The 17,753-nt window shown below is 34.5% G+C and overlaps 2 protein-coding genes across 2 annotated transcripts; one reads left to right on the top strand and one right to left on the bottom strand.

The window, feature by feature from the left end:
- Nucleotides 1–4,523: 4,523 nt before the first annotated feature.
- Nucleotides 4,524–7,996, top strand: LOC124930241 (glycine-rich domain-containing protein 1-like). Its single transcript, XM_047470599.1, has 7 exons — nt 4,524–4,540; nt 4,610–4,769; nt 5,095–5,215; nt 5,519–6,666; nt 6,740–6,875; nt 6,946–7,101; nt 7,181–7,996. Exons 2-7 carry the CDS (start codon nt 4,612–4,614, stop codon nt 7,994–7,996), a joined length of 2,535 nt encoding a protein of 844 aa, XP_047326555.1. The 5' UTR covers nt 4,524–4,540; nt 4,610–4,611.
- A 265-nt stretch (nt 7,997–8,261) lies between these two features.
- LOC124931321 (soluble scavenger receptor cysteine-rich domain-containing protein SSC5D-like) lies at nt 8,262–10,007 on the bottom strand. Its single transcript, XM_047471756.1, has one exon. It carries the CDS (start codon nt 9,905–9,907, stop codon nt 8,504–8,506), a length of 1,404 nt encoding a protein of 467 aa, XP_047327712.1. The 5' UTR covers nt 9,908–10,007; the 3' UTR covers nt 8,262–8,503.
- Between the last annotated feature and the right edge of the window lie 7,746 nt (nt 10,008–17,753).

Here is a 17,753-nt window from a genome sequence, read left to right as displayed (position 1 = left end):
AGAGGTGATAGTGGAATGCGTCCAATATTGCTTCCACGTCCGAATCCTCCATTTGCCCACTCTATATCCAACATAAACTTCAACTTCTTGTCATTCCAACATGACAGTATAGGAAATCGATGTTCATCAACTCATAGTTCCGGGTTGCTCACTCTATACACGTAGCACAGCTAAAAACATACATATGTTAAAACCATTTACATTTACAACCACAGAAATAAATTAGTGATAATTTACAATAAGGAACGTTTGTGGTCCTTAAAATGTCGATTTTCATGTGCCTTCCTTTTTCACATGATTGAACTAATCCTTCAAGTACAAATTTGCACTAATTAAACTTTTTGATATTATCAACATCTGAAATAGATTTCAGAATTCTAAACCTACAAGTGAAAAAAACAGATTTGAGGATTATTAACAATGCATATATTCCCCAAGCCTCCATGAGGTCCTAGGTTCGAGCCCGTCAGGCGGCAAGTTTTGCACCTGGTTAAATGGTTAAGTGTGTTTGCGGGCTATGTGCTTAACCCGCGGGGATTAGTCGCACTCCTTAGGAGCAGCGGAACCCAGCGTTCTAAAAAAAATAATCAATGCATATACCTTACATATATGTAAGTTTTGAGATATACCTGGTTAGTTGACCTAGTTGATCACACTAGAGAAAGCAACTGACAATAAATAATACGAAGTCTATTTTGAAATTGTTGTCAGCTACTTTATTCTCCATGATTTTCATTGGCATACCGGTCACTATAGGAGCACCATCAACAAGGTTACCTCATCGAGTCCTAAAGGCCTTCCACTTGTCATTGGTCTCGTTATGCTTGTATTCTACAATGTTTATCTCCCCTCTAGGGAGACCCAATACGATTTTAATATCATCTTCTTCGATTTTTACTTCCTCGCCACTCTTTAGGATGAATGCACATTTACTGGGTTCAAAATGTTTTATGAGATAACGAAAGATTGCGTCGGGGCATTTTAAAAACGATAGTGATAGAAGAGAGCCAAAGCCTATTGACTTCACAACCTCTTTTTATTCATTAGACAACAGTTGAAGAAGATTGAAAAGGCCAAAAGACGAGGTCCTCGTTAAAAATAAGTTGTGGGGGGCTACTTTAGTTTCTTGGGTCGCATTCTTTTTACGTTTATTTGCTCTACAAAAACAAAAAATAAGCATTTAAAAACCATGAAGTAGATAAACAAATAAATGTCCCGAAATCACGATTTCAGGACAAGAAACCATCATATTGTGTCCTGAAACCACATTATGGGGTCCCGAAACCACCCTTTTGGGTCCTGAAACCACCCATTTTGGGTCGCGAAACCATCATTTCTTTTTTTTAAATGATTGTTTCTCGTCCTGAAATGGGTGGTTTCAGGACACAATATGATGGTTTTTTGTCCCAAAATCATACTTTCGGGACACAATATGCAGCCAATTAAACTTTTAGGGACACAATATATGGATATCAAAAACATTTCTATGTTAAACCCTAAACCACGAATTGCATACATTTTTAGGCATAAAAGTATTTGCATGGAGTTCAAAATCATCTGTATTAAATAAATTCGTTTCTAAAAAGATAAGATTTCTTATTTACATTGGAGTCCTTAGAGATCTTGGAGTCTTGTTGAGCGATGTACCTAGACCAACACCAGCCTAAAAAGAAGAGTAGTATGAACATGGACCTACCCTAAATGAAGTGAAGATACACGGAGGAGAGCTTCAAAACTTACCATTTTCAATCGGACGACGATGAAGAAAAGAGAAGAAATCGCGGATGCCGGAGAGCCAAATCTCTAGAGAAGAAAGAGAACGATTGTCAGAAATGAAAAATGAAAAGAAGAAAGAGGGGGAACTCGGCACTAAAACGTTTTTTTAATACTATTTATATTTTTTTAATTTTTTCCCTCTCTCCTACCCATGTGGCAAGGCCACGTAGAATTCGTGGCCTTACTTTTGCTAATATTTCGTTGAGTTTATCATTTCTCATATATATATATATATATATAAAAGTATAAATAATTTTTATGTTAATATAAAAATTAACTAAGTGGTAATAAATATTAAATACAAAATATATATACAAACACAAAATAATAAAATTATTTCAACCATTATAAGCGGTCTAGCAGTTTAAGTGTTCACATTTCATGCTTAAGACTAGGGTTCGAATATCAAAACATGCAAATTTATATTTTGGCGATTCATAAAGTGTGAGGTTGAAATTAGTGGTTGGTTTGAATAACGAGCATGTGAAAGTGTGAGGTCGGGTGGTGGGTTGTTTGTCGAGTGTAAGGTCGGAATTAGTGGTTGGTATAACGAGAATTTGAAAGTGTGAGGTCACGAGATGGAGGTCGGGTGGTGGGTGGTTTTTCGAGTGTGAGGTCGGAATTAGTGGTTGGTTTGACGAGCATTTAAAAGTGTGAGGTCACGAGATGGAGGTCGAGTGGTGGGTGGTTTGTCGAGTGTAAGGTCAGAATTAGTGGTTGGTATGACGAGCATTTAAAAGTGTGAGGTCACGAGATGAATGTCGGGTGATGGTTAGTGGTTTGTTTGACATTGGATAAGAGGTATGTGATCAATTGGGATTGATTATTGATTTATTGAAGTGGGCGTAAAAGAGAGGTTAACTAAGATTGGTTTGACGAGCATTTGAATGTGTGAGGTCGGAATTAGTGGTTGGTATGACAAGCATTTGAATGTGTAAGGTCACAAGATGAATTTCGGGTAGTGGTTAGTGGTTGGTTTGACGTTGGATAAGAGGTATGTGATCAATTGAGATTGATCATTGATTTATTAAGTGAGAGTAAAAGAGAGGTTGACTAAGATTTGTGAGTGGTTTGTCGAGGGATAAAGGCATATGAAAAAGTGTGAGTCACAATATTATGGTCACTATGTGATTTACCAATTCTGAGGTCGAAATTAGTGGTTGGTATAATGAGCATTTGAAAGTGTGATTTCACGAGATGAAAAGTCAGTGGTGGATGGTTTGTCGAGTGTGAGGTCGGAATTAGTGGTTGGTTTGGTGAGAATTTGAAAGTATGAGGTCACGAGATGGAGGTCAGGTGGTGGGTGGTTTGTCGAGTGTGAGGTCATAATTAGTGGTTGGTATGACGAGCATTTGAAAGTGTGAGGTCACAAGATGAATGTTGGGTGATGGTTAGTGATTTGTTTGATGTTGGATAAGAGGATTGTGATCAATTGGGATTGGTTGTTGATTTGTTGATGTGAGAGTAAAAGAGAGGTTGACTAAGATTGGTTTGACGAGCATTTGAATGTGTGAGGTCGAAATTAGTGGTTGGTATGATGAAAATTTGAAAGTGTAAGGTCACGAGATGAATGTCGGGTGGTGGTTAGTGGTTGGTTTGACGTTGGATAAGAGATATGTGATCAATTGAGATTGATTATTATTTTGTTGAAGTGAGAGTAAAAGAGAGGTTGACTAAGATTGGTGAGTGGTTTGTCGAGTGACAGAGGCATATGAAAAAATGTGAGTCACAAGATTAAGATCACTAGGTGGTTTGCCGATAGGATAAAAAAATACATATGAAAAAAGTGTGAGTCACAATATGAGGATCAATTGAGGGTTAAGTGAGTGCCGAGTGTATAAAATATATATTAATATTAAGATAAAGATTAAACTTAATTTTTACAAAATAAAACTAATTTTAAAATAATTTGATTTTAATAATATTAATTTTATTTAAAATATTTATAGATAAATAATATTTTATATATATTCTTATTTATTCGATCCATGCTAGTATAATTAATTATACTAAACGCATGCTAGCTAGATCAGGTAGCCACCTTCAGCCAAGTAACACTCATTTCCATTGTGAAATTCTCTTCTAAAGAAGTTTATTTATTTAAATTATTTAAAATTTATAATATGGTATATTATGGTTGGATTTATATTATGTTTTATTTTTGTATTTAAAGTAATTAATAAAAAAATAAAATTTTAGAATTAATTTATATTAAAAAAAATAAAATGTAAAAAGTATTATATATATATATATTAAAATGAATTTTTATTAATATAAAATATTAAATTGATGGTAATTTAGGTATTTTTATGAATAAAATTATTGATATTTAAGTTTTAGAATAAAAACAGCTAAAATTTTAATAACCTTTCAAACCGTTGCATTAAAATAGTGGGTTTTTTATTCACCCATCCATCCTCCACATTATTTGTCATAGTACCATTCATCATGTACGTCCTGGAATAAAATATAGTACTATTTATCACGTACTGTCCTTGGATGAGTACTATTACTGTAACTTACAATTGTACAAACAAACAAAAAAATCAAAAAAGGAAAAAAAAAAATGAGAGAAAAAGATAAAAAGTAAAATGAAACAAAAAAGGTAAAAGTTATAACATGATAACTGTTACAGCTAATATTAATATATTAAAAAAAAAAAAATCAAAAGTGGCCAATTCTTGTATATATAAAGCAACAAGAAGGGACCTTAAGGAAGAACTCAGCACCAAAACTACCAACATCAGTAACCCTACTGCTAAAGGTAAATAGAATTCACAAATCTCTCATTTTATTTCTCTCTTTTATCTTGTTTTATTGATCATTTTGGCAGAAATGGAGATGAAGCAAGAATTGGAATGGGCCCAAGCACAAAAGATAGTCATGAGCCAAGACCTTGTGGCCTCAGCCAAAATGCAACTGCGGTTCCTCGCCGAAGTCGATAAGAACCGTCACCTCTATGCTGGTCCGGACTTAGACCGTGCCATATATAGGTGCACATCGGTTCAATACTAGTATATTAAAATTATTTGAAAACTAGTATTTTGTTACATTTACTATCACAATTATTTTTTTAAAATAATCAAAATCAAAAGTTAAAGTAATTGTGTTTTATTTTAGTATGAAAGATACAATTAAATTAAATAAATAAAAATTAGTTTAAAAAGTAGATTAAAAAAGTGATTCTTTAAGTTGTATATAACTTTTCTTATGTTTGATTTTTGACAAAATAAAATTAGTTATTGTAGTAAATAATATAATAATTTGTTCATTTAATTAACTTTGAGCTTGTTTAATCACTTGATTAATTTGATGCAGGTATAAGAAATTCTGGCTTCCATTGTTAGCCAAATTTGTGGATGAAGAAGAGATTGGAAAATTCTCATTGGCTGTTCCTCTTGACTGTGAATGGATCTGGCACTGCCATAGGCTCAACCCGGTGAGATTCTTTAGACATTGGGATTTGGATTATTTTTAATAAATTTGAATAAACTTTACTATGTATGATGATTATATTCTATTTATGAAGATTCTAATCAGATAAAAAAAAATATAAGACATTAAGTTAATTTGATACTTTTTTTAAAATCTTGCAATATATATCAAATAATTCATATTTTGTAAGTAAAACAATTAATCAATCAAAATCAACTAAAAAATACCAACAAAATCTGTTTGTTTATGCTTAATCCCCGAGGTATTATACTGGTCACAACTAACTATTGTTGTCGGAATTTCTCAGGTACGTTACGCAGCCGATTGTAGGAAGGAATACGGGAGGATTCTCGATAATCGTAACGTCACATCTTCATTTCTTGCATCTGAACAAACAAAAGACATCTGGAGAACAGCATATCCAAATGAACCATTTGAGCTTCATCTGAAAGATGATCAGATCATGGAAGCTTTACAAATAGGAACAACAAACTATGACTTGATTTCAGCTGTCAATAGACAATCTCCCTTCTATTACCAAGTATCAAGACCATGCATGAACGATGATCACTATCTGGAAGCCTCGGTTGAAAGGTACAAGGCATTTTTGCACTTAATCAAGACAGACAAATTAAATAGCACGATGAAATTCCGAGTCCCCACTTACGATATCGACCTAATATGGCATGCCCACCAGCTCAATCCCATTTCATACCGCAATGACATGATGGCGATTATAGGGAACGTGTTGGGACACGATGACACTGACTCTGATAGGTCGAAGGGACAAAAATTGGACACGGGTTTTGTCGAAACCACCCAGGAATGGGAACAAACATTTGGTAAAAGGTATTGGAGAGCTGGGGCTATGTATAGGGGAAGTCCACCTTCTCAGTTAACTGAGAATTTTGCTTCTAATTTGAGCTTAAATGAAAAGAAGACACTTGTTTTTCCATCTATTAAGTTTGAGAACACTATCCAACTCCAACAGAAAGAGAAAGTGGAGGTTATACTGGAGATTGTTGAGATCAAGAACCTGCCAATTGGAAAGGAAGACCATTTCTGTGTATCCATTAGTAAGAAACAGAATGACATGTTTTTCAATTCAAGAAGAACGTTACCATCGGGATGTAAAGGGAAGAAAGTCACGGCATTCACATGCGAACCAAACGGAGAGTTGATAATCGAGATCGTTGCTAAAAACCCCACTAGTTCAACCGAAAGCCTGGGAGTTGGTTCGATTTCGCTAGATGAACTGGAGCTCTTTATGGAAACGTGTTTAGAGTTGAAGTCTTCTACTTCAAACAGTCTATTGTCTTCGCCAGTTAGCATCAGAGTGGCGATTTCTTTAACCCCTCCAGTTAAAGCACCGTTTGTTTTTCATGTCGAGGAAACGAAGGATTCAACGGGTGTAGTGGATGGGATGGGCAATAAAATCATCAATATCCAAAAGAGGTAATAGTAGTGTTAAAATTAGATTAATTATCATCATTTTTATGGTGTTTGTGATTGTTGTCTGGCTAAACAGAGATAAGACAGAACAACCGGCAACAGAGGTTGTCAATGAGGAATGGTCTCTGATGGGTTCCAAATTGTTGCTGCAGCCTCTTATAAACGGTTATGGTGATAATGAACTCACATTTCTCCTAATTGGGGACAAGAAAGTGAGTTTTTTGAGAATAGTTAATCTCTAGTTATATACAATAGCTTTAATTGTCGAGTTGATTGGAGCAGGTGGGGATTTTTCATGGGAGAAGGCTGGAATATGAAGTAAGGAACACTGGAAAGGAGAAGGATGATGTGAATTGCATCACAGTGATTGAATTCTCTGAAGAGAATCCTTATGGAAAAGCAATGGCTATGATTGACTTCAATTCTGGTGCTTTAAAGGTGATAATAAAAATAATGGATAATACTTGTTTTATTTGACAAGGGTTTCATTCTAATTATGTTTCGAGATTGAATATAGGTTGAACAAGAATGGTTGGTGTTGTCTGCAATGTCTCTAGTCTTGTCAACAATTGAGAACTGCAGAGGTTATTCTTTGGGAATAAAAGATATGGAGAGGATGTCAATTGCTCGTTCATGCGGTGTAGAAGCCATGAGAGGTTATGGAGGGTGGGATAGAGTTGCAGTTGGCGGCGGTTGTGGAGGTGGTGGTGGTGGAGCAACAATAACTGGCGGTGGTGGTGGTGGAGAATACATGCCCATTATTGGAAAGAAAGGAGCAACAATTGGCGGCAGTGGATGTGGGGGAGGTTGCGGTGGGGGATGTGGCGGTGGTTGTGGAGGGGGGTGTGGTGGTGGAGCAACAATAACTGGCGGTGGTGGTGGAGGAGAATACATGCCCATTATTGGAAAGAAAGGAGCACCAATTGGCGGCAGTGGATGTGGGGGAGGTTGCGGTGGGGGATGTGGCAGTGGTTGTGGAGGGGGGTGTGGTGGTGGAGCAACAATAACTGGCAGTGGTGATCGTGGAGAGGAATGCATGGCCATTATTGGTAAGAAAGAAGGAGCACCAATTGGCGGCAGTGGATGTGGGGGAGGTTGCGGTGGGGGATGTGGCGGTGGTTGTGGAGGTGGTGGTGGTTGTGGAGGGGGGTGTGGTGGTGGAGCAACAATAACTGGAAGTGGTGATCGTGGAAGGGAATGCATGGCCATTATTGGTAAGAAAGAAGGAACACCAATAGGCAGTGGTGGATGTGGGGGCGGTGGAGGTTGCGGTGGGGGATGTGGGGGTGGTGGAGGTTGCGGTGGGGGATGTGGGGGTGGTATGCCGGCATGAGAAGGAATGTTAGTACAAATGGTGGTGAATACAGCAACAGCTAGAAGATCAGATCTTCTAATTATGTAACTGCTGCTTTTTAATTCATATTGACTCAATTAATATGGGTATGTTAACTACAATTAATTAAACTAAGTCAACAAATAAACAAACCACCATTTTCATGCTTTCTTTGTTGATTTACATAAACTACACATAGCTCTTTCCTGAAACTCTATAGACTACATATGACAGGCAAATCATTAGGTATGAAGAAACTGAAATTGAACCACTTTCTTAATAAATAAGGACTGAAAACAAGTAATTATACATGTGGAAGTCATTAAATAGCAGTAATTATCAAAGCATATATGATTGTTATGATACATAAAGGAGGCTAATTGCTTACATATGGTAAATAATTGGCAAATTCAGAGGATTTGAGATTATTATTATTACTATTATTGGTGACCCTCATACCAAAATCATGTAATTACCATATTATTATAAGAAATCGAAGTGTTATAATCAAACAGAGTAAGGATCAGAAGTCTTACTAACTATCTTGTTTACCTCTGTGTTTGGTGGCATTGTTTGCATTGACATTGCCTGATATGGCGTCCCCATTGGGCCAGCTGACGTTGTGTAATACACCTGCCGTCCAGCTCCATCATACATGGCCGGAGGATAACTCGGAGGCTCATTTGTCAGTTGTGGCCTTACCATCTGGAAAGCTTCAGGATACGAACTCATACCCCCACCACCCACCTTTGGCAGTTGAATTGATGATGGTGGCTGAACAGCACTGTATCCAGTTTGATCCCTGTAAAGATCTTGAACCGTCCTCTGCATACCATAGTAAGGTTGACTAACCTGGCTGGTTGCAGGTCGCATCGCCGGAGAATGGAAGATGCCTGCCGGTGTTTGAATCAGGTACATCGGTTGTTGTTGTTGTTGTTCGGTTACTGTGGGGTGAGGTGCGGTTTGATAAGTGGCTGTGCTCATATGTCTTTCCGGCCAGTATGTTGCGGGGAGTGATACAGGTACCGGTGTTTGAGTCGGAGGAAGCTGATCTGGAGGTTTCTGGGAATACTCTCCTCCATAACCATAATTCCAAGGGTTTGATTCATCGCTTTTTCTCTGGTAAATAGGTTTTTCTTGGCTAGCGAGCTGTAACCGCTGCAAATCTTCCATCTGCCGCTGGATCTCAGCCGGCGAAACGACTGGCTCACTGATAACATGTCTCTCAACGGTAGCAAGAGTTTCTCTCGGTGACACTTCCGGAACTACTGGCGCCGGCGGCGGATCTTGCAGTTTAGCCGCAGCTGAGGATGGAGGAAGTTGTCCTCCTTTATCCAAACCAAACAGAAAGTCTGGATTACTTGCTGCCGCAGATTGCGGAGAAGATTCATCAGTCGGAGACTGGATCTGAACTGAATTAAGTGCATCTACAAACCACTGACGCTCAGATTTAGTCTCTCCAGTACCAAATCCCCCTTGTACAGACGGATTCACCGGAAAGAGGAAAAGCCTCATCCTCGCCGGCTTTACAGAAGCACGATGAAGTCGATCGTACTCCGCCATCATATGCTCCAAATCCTCATCATTCGTTACAGATATCAAAGCATCTAGATCTTCTTCAGGCAATTGATACTTAAAACAGACTTCATAATCGCATAAAGAAGATAACTTAGCTAGAAGTGTGGCGAATCTGATGTTTCGTTCGACGCCCAAGATCTTAGTGTCGCCGCTGACGTAAGTAAGCTGGTTATCGTGAGGACGAGGATGAATCTTTCCGCCATAGCTACATAAGAACTTAACCTTGTAGTTGTTTGACGAAGGAGGTTCATCCCATGATGCGTTCTCGTCTACGTCACGCGAACGCGGCGATGAATTGACGGAATCTGGATATGAATACTGATAGTTCTCCATATGATCGTTGAGTTGAGAGATCACGAAAGAGAGAAGTTAGGGTTTTGAGAATTTCTATGCTGCCATTTTCAGTTTATATAAATGGATAGAGCGCCTGGAACATGGAGAAACATAGGAAAGAAAATGACAGCTAAATTAGGCACCAAAGTCCAAAGCAGGTAGGTATCTAACAAAAATGTTTAACCAAAAAAAGTGTATATCCATTACAAACACATTTTTATTACATATTCTTACCAAAATAAATAAAAAAATTATTATAATAAAAATTTGAATTTAAAAGTTAAATTTTGTATATTATTTTAGATGATAAATTAAATTAGTTAAATTTGGTTTACTAAATATATTTTTTGATTTATTTTCTTTATGTAAAATATACTTTATGTTTTTTTTGGATTATTTGGAATTATTTCTGCATTTTTTTTAGAACGTCTCTTTTGAAGTGTAATTAATTCCCGTGAATTAAGCACATAACCCGCAAACGAACTTAACCATCAGACGCAGGACTTGCCACCTAACAGGCTTGAATCTAGGACCTCACGGAGGTTGGAGATATTCACCTCTTGTTGCTGCTAGACAAGAAGATGTGATAAAAATGTGACTAAAATGGGGTTAAGCACATAGTCGTAAATAGACTTAACCATTGCGCCTACGAGTTCGAACTCAATACCTCCCAAAGAGACTGAGATATTCACCTTATGTTACTACTAGGCTAGAAAAGTGGATTTATGTATACATTAATGTAACCCATCAATGTAGCTCAGTGATGAGACTAATTCTCTTAAAAGAAATATTAAAAAAAAAATCAAAAAATCCACCTTAATGTATCATACTTGTGAAACAAGAAGGTTTAATGAAAATGATTTTCTTTTAAAAAAATAAATAAATTATTTAATATCCCTTGTATAAAGACAATACTATTATTATTTTAAAAGTATTTAGATACATAGGTAATAAATTTTCCTTTGTGCTTATTATAAATTTAGTACAATCCATAAATAAATTCATTCCTACATTAACAAAATTTTCACTATATTTATCTTTAAAAAAATTATAGTTTAAAGAAATATATATATATTCAAGTATAATTTAAATTTAGTTAAGGATTTAATTTCTAACAAAATCCCCGATAACATATGATTGTAAAAGTTAGGTGAGGTTTATGCACATTTGCAATGAAACTTTCTAACTAAGAATAAAGGTTTCAATTATTAGATATAGGTTGATGATGAAGATGCTAACAATCCGAACTAAGTAATACTAAAAACTCAAGTAAGGGTTTGAACTTTTTTTTTTGAATTATTTGATGTTGGATTTGAGATAATTAATTAAATAAATCTAAAGTTCTATAATGATGTCGTCACAAAGTAAAGTTTTCATGATAGAATAAAATATCCATTGTTCTTATTATTCTATTAAATAAATAAATTCTTATCCGAATTTAATGAGTAGGTTGAACAGTTTGTGTCATATTTAATGAGTACGTGGAAGTTCAATTATTGATATAACTTCTTTTTTTTCCATATATTTGATAAATAAATAAAAAAAATTAAAATGAGAAAAGTGAGTCGAAACTCATAGTGGTATTTTATCTCTCTATATATGGTACAAACACTATACTATAGGTTTCGAATCTGAATTGTTTTACATAATGGTCGAAACTTTAGTATTATTATTATTATTTTTTTTATAAAAGTTAATTCTCATCCATTCAAATAAAGAGTTATATATAAAATATGAATTTACAAATAATATAAAATAATTTTTAAAAAAATAAAAAACAACTAAATAAAAATTTAGATATTAAATAATACAAAAATTTGAAATATTAAAATTCTAAGTGAGAAAATCTAACCATCTTAAAATATTTTTAGAGTTAGAACGGTTGAGTTCCATAATAATGAATCAATGATAAGAGAATAAGTAGAGTAAGATAAACAAATAAATCAAATAAATCGTACGATGTCAGAAGAATCTCTACAAAAGATTATGAGCGACAGTCAAATTTGTCATTATCCGTGGGTTGATAAACAGCGCCGAAAATGTTATCTCATGTCATAACTGACCATCTACAAATATGGTCAAAATAATAATAAACTTGTACAAATTAAGAGAGAATACCTGTAAGAGGACCTCCAAATAAAAAATCAACTTAAAAAAACTCTTTATTGAATAAAAGAGAAACAACTTAAGATCTGACAACTTCATCTCCTTTGCTGCTGAGAAGAAGATGTACATAGACTCGAAAAATCATCATCATCAAGACAATTGACGAATATCAATAGCAAACGATCCACTAAAAGTTGGAAGTATTATTCGAATTATAATAATCTGGAACGAAAAATCCGATCCAACTAATCAAGATGTCGTATCAAAAAAAATATAACATCAACTCAAATCTGAATAATGAAAAAAAAAATGAGGCACCCTCTGATGCAAAAAAGCCACTAAGCTATGGACAATTAGAGGCGACTAAAACAAAATGACTTTGACTTTCACTAAACAATTTTTAGAGAGAAACAGTGAAATATTAACAGTTTTTATCTTTTGAGTTTCTCTAAACGATTTTTAGAGAGTAAAATAAGAAACGGTGAAATATTAATTGTTTTTAATAATTTCATGTAAAATTTAATTTTACGTGAATTTGAATAATATATATAAAAGCTCTTCCTCCAATTGACTTCCTACACTATAACTTTTCGCGCAACTTCCATTACAATATCCTACACTACATCCAGACTTGCGTGATTTCAATCTATCGATGACGCTCTCCCTCTCTTGACTTTGATCGACAACGACTCTCCTCTAACGACTGACGAACAACAACTATCCCTTTCATGACTTCGATTTTGATTTAGGGTTTTGATAGGATCGGTGCTAACAATAAAGATTAGGGTTTGGCTATTGATAACAACTTATAACAAACGATTCGATTTTAACTCTGTTAGAAGTTAAAATATGTTTATATTCTTCATAAATCCTTCAAACTCTTGAAACGATTTCAAGTGCAGAAATGTTCGTCGGATTTGAAACTTTGAACCAATGATAGATGAAAGACAGAAAGTAAAGAACATAGAGAGTTGTTTATGGATGTTCGGAGCAAACCCTCCTATGTCACCCCTTCTTCCACAACCGGAAGGATTTCACTAAACTCTTTGAATCAAATACAGTTTACTGATCTAGCTAATACTCTGTTGAACAGAACAACCTCTGTTCAACTTACAATATTAAGAACAATATTATCTAACAAAGTCCAAAACAGGTAAGTATCTAACAAAAATGTTTAACAAAAAAAAGTGTATATCCATTACAAACACATTTTTATTACATATTCTTACCAAAATAAATAAAAAATTATTATAATAAATTTTTGAATTTAAAAGTTAAATTTTGTATATTATTTTAGATGATAAATTGAATGATTTAATAGTTAAATATTGTTTAATAAATATATTTTTTGGTTTATTTTCTTTATGTAAAAAATATTTTATGTTACTTTTGAATTATTTGAAATTATTTATGTACTAATGTAACCCATGAAGGTAGTCATCTCAGATCGGTAAGAATGACTAAAAAGTCACGAGTTTAATTTCACCTGAAAATACTTTGAATTAAAGTGGGGAGTCATTTAATCTGAAAGTACTTTGAGTTAAAACGGGGATTCGGTTTATGTTAGTTCTTAAAAAAAAAAAAAATTCCACCTTAATGTATCATACTTGAGAGACAAGAAGGTTTAATGAAAATGATTTTCTTTTAAAAAATAAATAAATGATTTAATATCCCTTATATAACATCTTGTTGCACTTATCCCATATTAACCCAAGTACCCAACTAGGATAAAAATACAATGCTATTATTAGTTTTAAAGTATGTAGAAACATAGGTGATAAATTTTCCTTTGTGCTGATTATAAATTTAGTACAATCTATAAATAATTTCATTCCTACATTAAGACAATCTCCACTATATTTTATATTTAAAAAAATTATAGTTTAAAGAAATATATATATATATATATATTCAAGTATAATTTAAATTTAGTTAAGGATTTAATTTCTAATTTAATCCCAAATAACATATAATTGTAAAAGTTAGGTGAGGTTTATGCACATTTGCAATGAAACTTTCTAACTAAGAATAAAAGTTTCAATTATTAGATATAGCCTATACTAAAAACTCAAGTAAGGGTTTGAACTCTTTTTTTTTTTTTTTGAATTATTTGATGTTGGATTTGAGATAATTAATTAAATAAATCTAAAGTTCTATAATGATGTCGTCACAAAGTAAAGTTTTCATGATAGAATAAAATATCCATTGTTCTTATTATTCTATTAAATAAATAAATTCTTATTTGAATTTAATGAGTAGGTTGAACAGTTTGTGTCATATTTAATGAGTACGTGGAAGTTCAATTATTGATATAACTTCTTTTTTTTCCATATATTTGATAAATAAATAAAAAAAATTAAAATGAGAAAAGTGAGTCAAAACTCATAGTGGTATTTTATCTCTCTATATATGGTACAAACACTATCGATTTTACTATAGGTTTCGAATCTGAATTGTTTTACATAATGGTCGAAACTTTAGAAATTTATGATTTTTCTTGAAAGTAAAGTTGGTCTCTTTTCTAATTTACTTAATTGAATTGTTTTAAATGTGACATTTTTTTTTTTTTTTTTTTTTTTTTTTTTATATAAAAAGTTAATTCTCGTCAATTCAAATAAAGAGTTATATATAAAATATTAATTTACAAATAATATAAAATAATTTTTTAAAAAATAAAAAACAACTAAATAAAAATTTAGATATTAAATAATACAAAATTTTAAATATTAAAATTTTAAGATAGAAGATCTAACAATCTTGAAATGTTTTTAGAGTTAGAATGCTTGACTTCCATAATAATGATGAGAGAATAAGTAGAGTAAAGCGAACAAATAAATCAAATAAATCGTAAGAGATGTCAGAAGAATCTCTACAAAAAATTATGAACGACAGTCAAATTTGTCATTGTTCGTGGGTTGATAAACAACGCCGAAAAATGTCATCTCATTTCATAACTGACCATCTACAAATGACCATTTACAAATATGTACATAGACTTGAAAAATCATCATCATCAAGACAATTGACGAATATCAATAGCAAACGATCCACTAAAAGTTGGGAGTATTATTCGAATTATAATAATCTGGAACGAAAAATCCGATCCGACAAAACAAGATGTCGTACCTAAAAAAATATAATACCAACTCAAATCTAAATGATGGAAAAGAAAATGAGGCACCCTCTGATGCAAAGAAGCCACTAAGCTAAGGACAATTATAGGCACCTAACACAAAATGACTTTTGACTTTCACTAAACGATTTTTAGAGAGAAACAGTAAAATATTCACCGTTTTTATCTTTTGACTTTCTCTAAACGATTTTTAGAGAGTAAAATAAGAAACGGTGAAATATTAACTGTTTTTATTAATTTTATGTAAAATTTAATTTTACGTGAATTTTAATAATATATATAAAATCTCTTCCTCCAATTGACTTCCTACACTACAACTTTTAGCGCGACTTCCATTACAATATCCACCTACACTACATCCAGACTTGCGCGATTTCGATCTATCGATGACGCTCTCCCTCACTTGACTTTGACTAACGACGACTCTCCTCTAACGACTGACGGATAACAACTATCCCTTTCATGACTTCAATTTTGATTTAGGGTTTTGATAGGATCGGTGCTAACAATAGAGACTAGGGTCTGGCTATTGATAACAACTTATAACAAACGATTCGATTTTAACTCTGTTAAAAGTTAAAATTTGTTTATATTCTTCATAAATCCTTCAAACTCTTGAAACAATTTCAAGTGCGGAAGTGTTCGTCGGATTTGAAGCTTTGAACCAATGAAAGATGAAAGACATAAAATAAAAAACATAGAGAGTTATTTATGGATGTTCGGAGCAAACCCTCCTATGTCACCCCTTCTTCCGCAACCAGAAGGATTTCACTAAAATCTTTGAATCAAATACAGTTAACTGATCTATCTAACACTCTGTTGAATAGAACAACCTCTGTTCAACTTACAATATTAAGAACAATATTATCTCAGTTAGACAGTTTTTTATTCTTTCTCTCTTGAACTTGGAAGATGTAAAACCAGTAAGGCAAGAATGATTCAGTAAGACAATGAGAAGAGCAAAGTAACCAGTGATTCAGCCGTTGTCCTTGGGCATCTATTTGTAGTAGAAGGACACCAACGATCGAATCTTCTTCATGGACACATGGCAAGCGTCCATTGGAAGGTCGCCCAAAGGACAAGAGTACAACAGACTCTAAGCAAATGGATCATGGTCGTACCGAACTAGTAGTGCGCATAATATCCTCTCTGATATTGTCTTGTACTGGACAAACCGTTGGAAGGACATTTGCATACATGGCTTTCGCTCATTGGATGCAATTAGCTGGCTTATCAGACTGCATATGAGTGAGTGGAGCAGAGTAGCAAACAATTAGTTTATCGTGGGTAGACGTATGCTAACTTCAAACGGCTGCTGAAGTGAGGCATTAAACGTGCTCCATTAGACTTTCTAGTCTAAGGGAGTTAAACGTCAATGTCTAATAGCGTGTTCCATTAGACTGACACGTCTAATGGAGTTAGACTGCAATGTCTAACTACGCATCCTTTCAGAATTGTCTAGAGGAGTTAGACGCCATCGTCTAACTACGTTACCCATTAGACTACCGCGTCTAATGGAGTTAGACCTCAACATCTAACTACGTATATATTTGTTAGGATCTAGGTCGCCGCTGGAGGACCGGGGTTGGGCCGGTTAGCGCGTCTCACTCAAAGGGTGGTGATTAATCCGGTTAGAGATTAACACCGGGGTTTCAATACTACACAAACTGTCACAAACCCTTGAACTAGGTTCAAGCGCGGAAGAGGTTTGTTTCAGGTTGAAGCAGCACACTCACAAGATAGGCAGAACCGGTTTTGAGTAGGACAGGTTTGGAAATTGATGGGTCGGTTTTTGTAACTTGGTGATTCGGTTTAGGTGGTGTAGAGTCGGTTAAATCAGTGTAGATAGGTTAGTGCAGGTCGGTTATAAAGTAAATCAGACGGAAAGTAAATAACAAGACAGGTTTTTATGGATGTTCGGAGATAAAACTCCTACGTCACCCCTTCCTCTCGAAACCGCGAGAAGGATATTCACTAAGGAATACAAATACAATCCAATCGAGACTTATTTTCTGCTCGATAACACTCGTACAATTTACACCGAAATTGTAAGTACACACTTCAACTTAGCTCTTAAACTTCTCTAGAGAGAGAACACACTCTTGTTACTTGCTTACTGTGTCTTTCTTGAAATCTCTTGTGTCTCATATATCTCACTTGTCCCGTATTGTGTCCCACCTTTACTCCTCTTCAGCTGCTCCTTTTATAGGTGAAATATGCCAACGGTCATATTTCACTTCCTTGATTTTGATTGGCTGAGCAGAGGTTCAGTGATTCAGACATGCGGTCATCTTTTCAGACCTGGCGGTCAACTCTACAGACTTTGCAGTCTGTTCTTCCGGTGTGTAAGACAAACCTGCTAGGTTTGTCTTTTACTCAATGTGGTAACTGTTGGTTAGACAGTTGTCTGTACTTGGAAGATTGCCTCTGATTTATCCTGAAAGTGGAAAGATCCTGTAGGACTGTCTTCTGCAGCCTACAGACTTTCCTCAGACTTGTATGGATATGGAAATGTTCAGTCTGTTCCTTTGGTATCATTCTTAACAGATACCCAAAGTAACTTCTTGTGCTGGTCGGTCATTTGGCTTTTCACCGGATGGCTTCCGG

The sequence above is a fragment of the Impatiens glandulifera genome, chromosome 3, assembly GCF_907164915.1.
Source record: "Impatiens glandulifera chromosome 3, dImpGla2.1, whole genome shotgun sequence".
In the NCBI taxonomy this organism is placed as follows: domain Eukaryota; kingdom Viridiplantae; phylum Streptophyta; class Magnoliopsida; order Ericales; family Balsaminaceae; genus Impatiens; species Impatiens glandulifera.
Note: the sequence above shows the minus strand (reverse complement) of the source record. Positions and strands in the feature narration are given on the sequence as shown.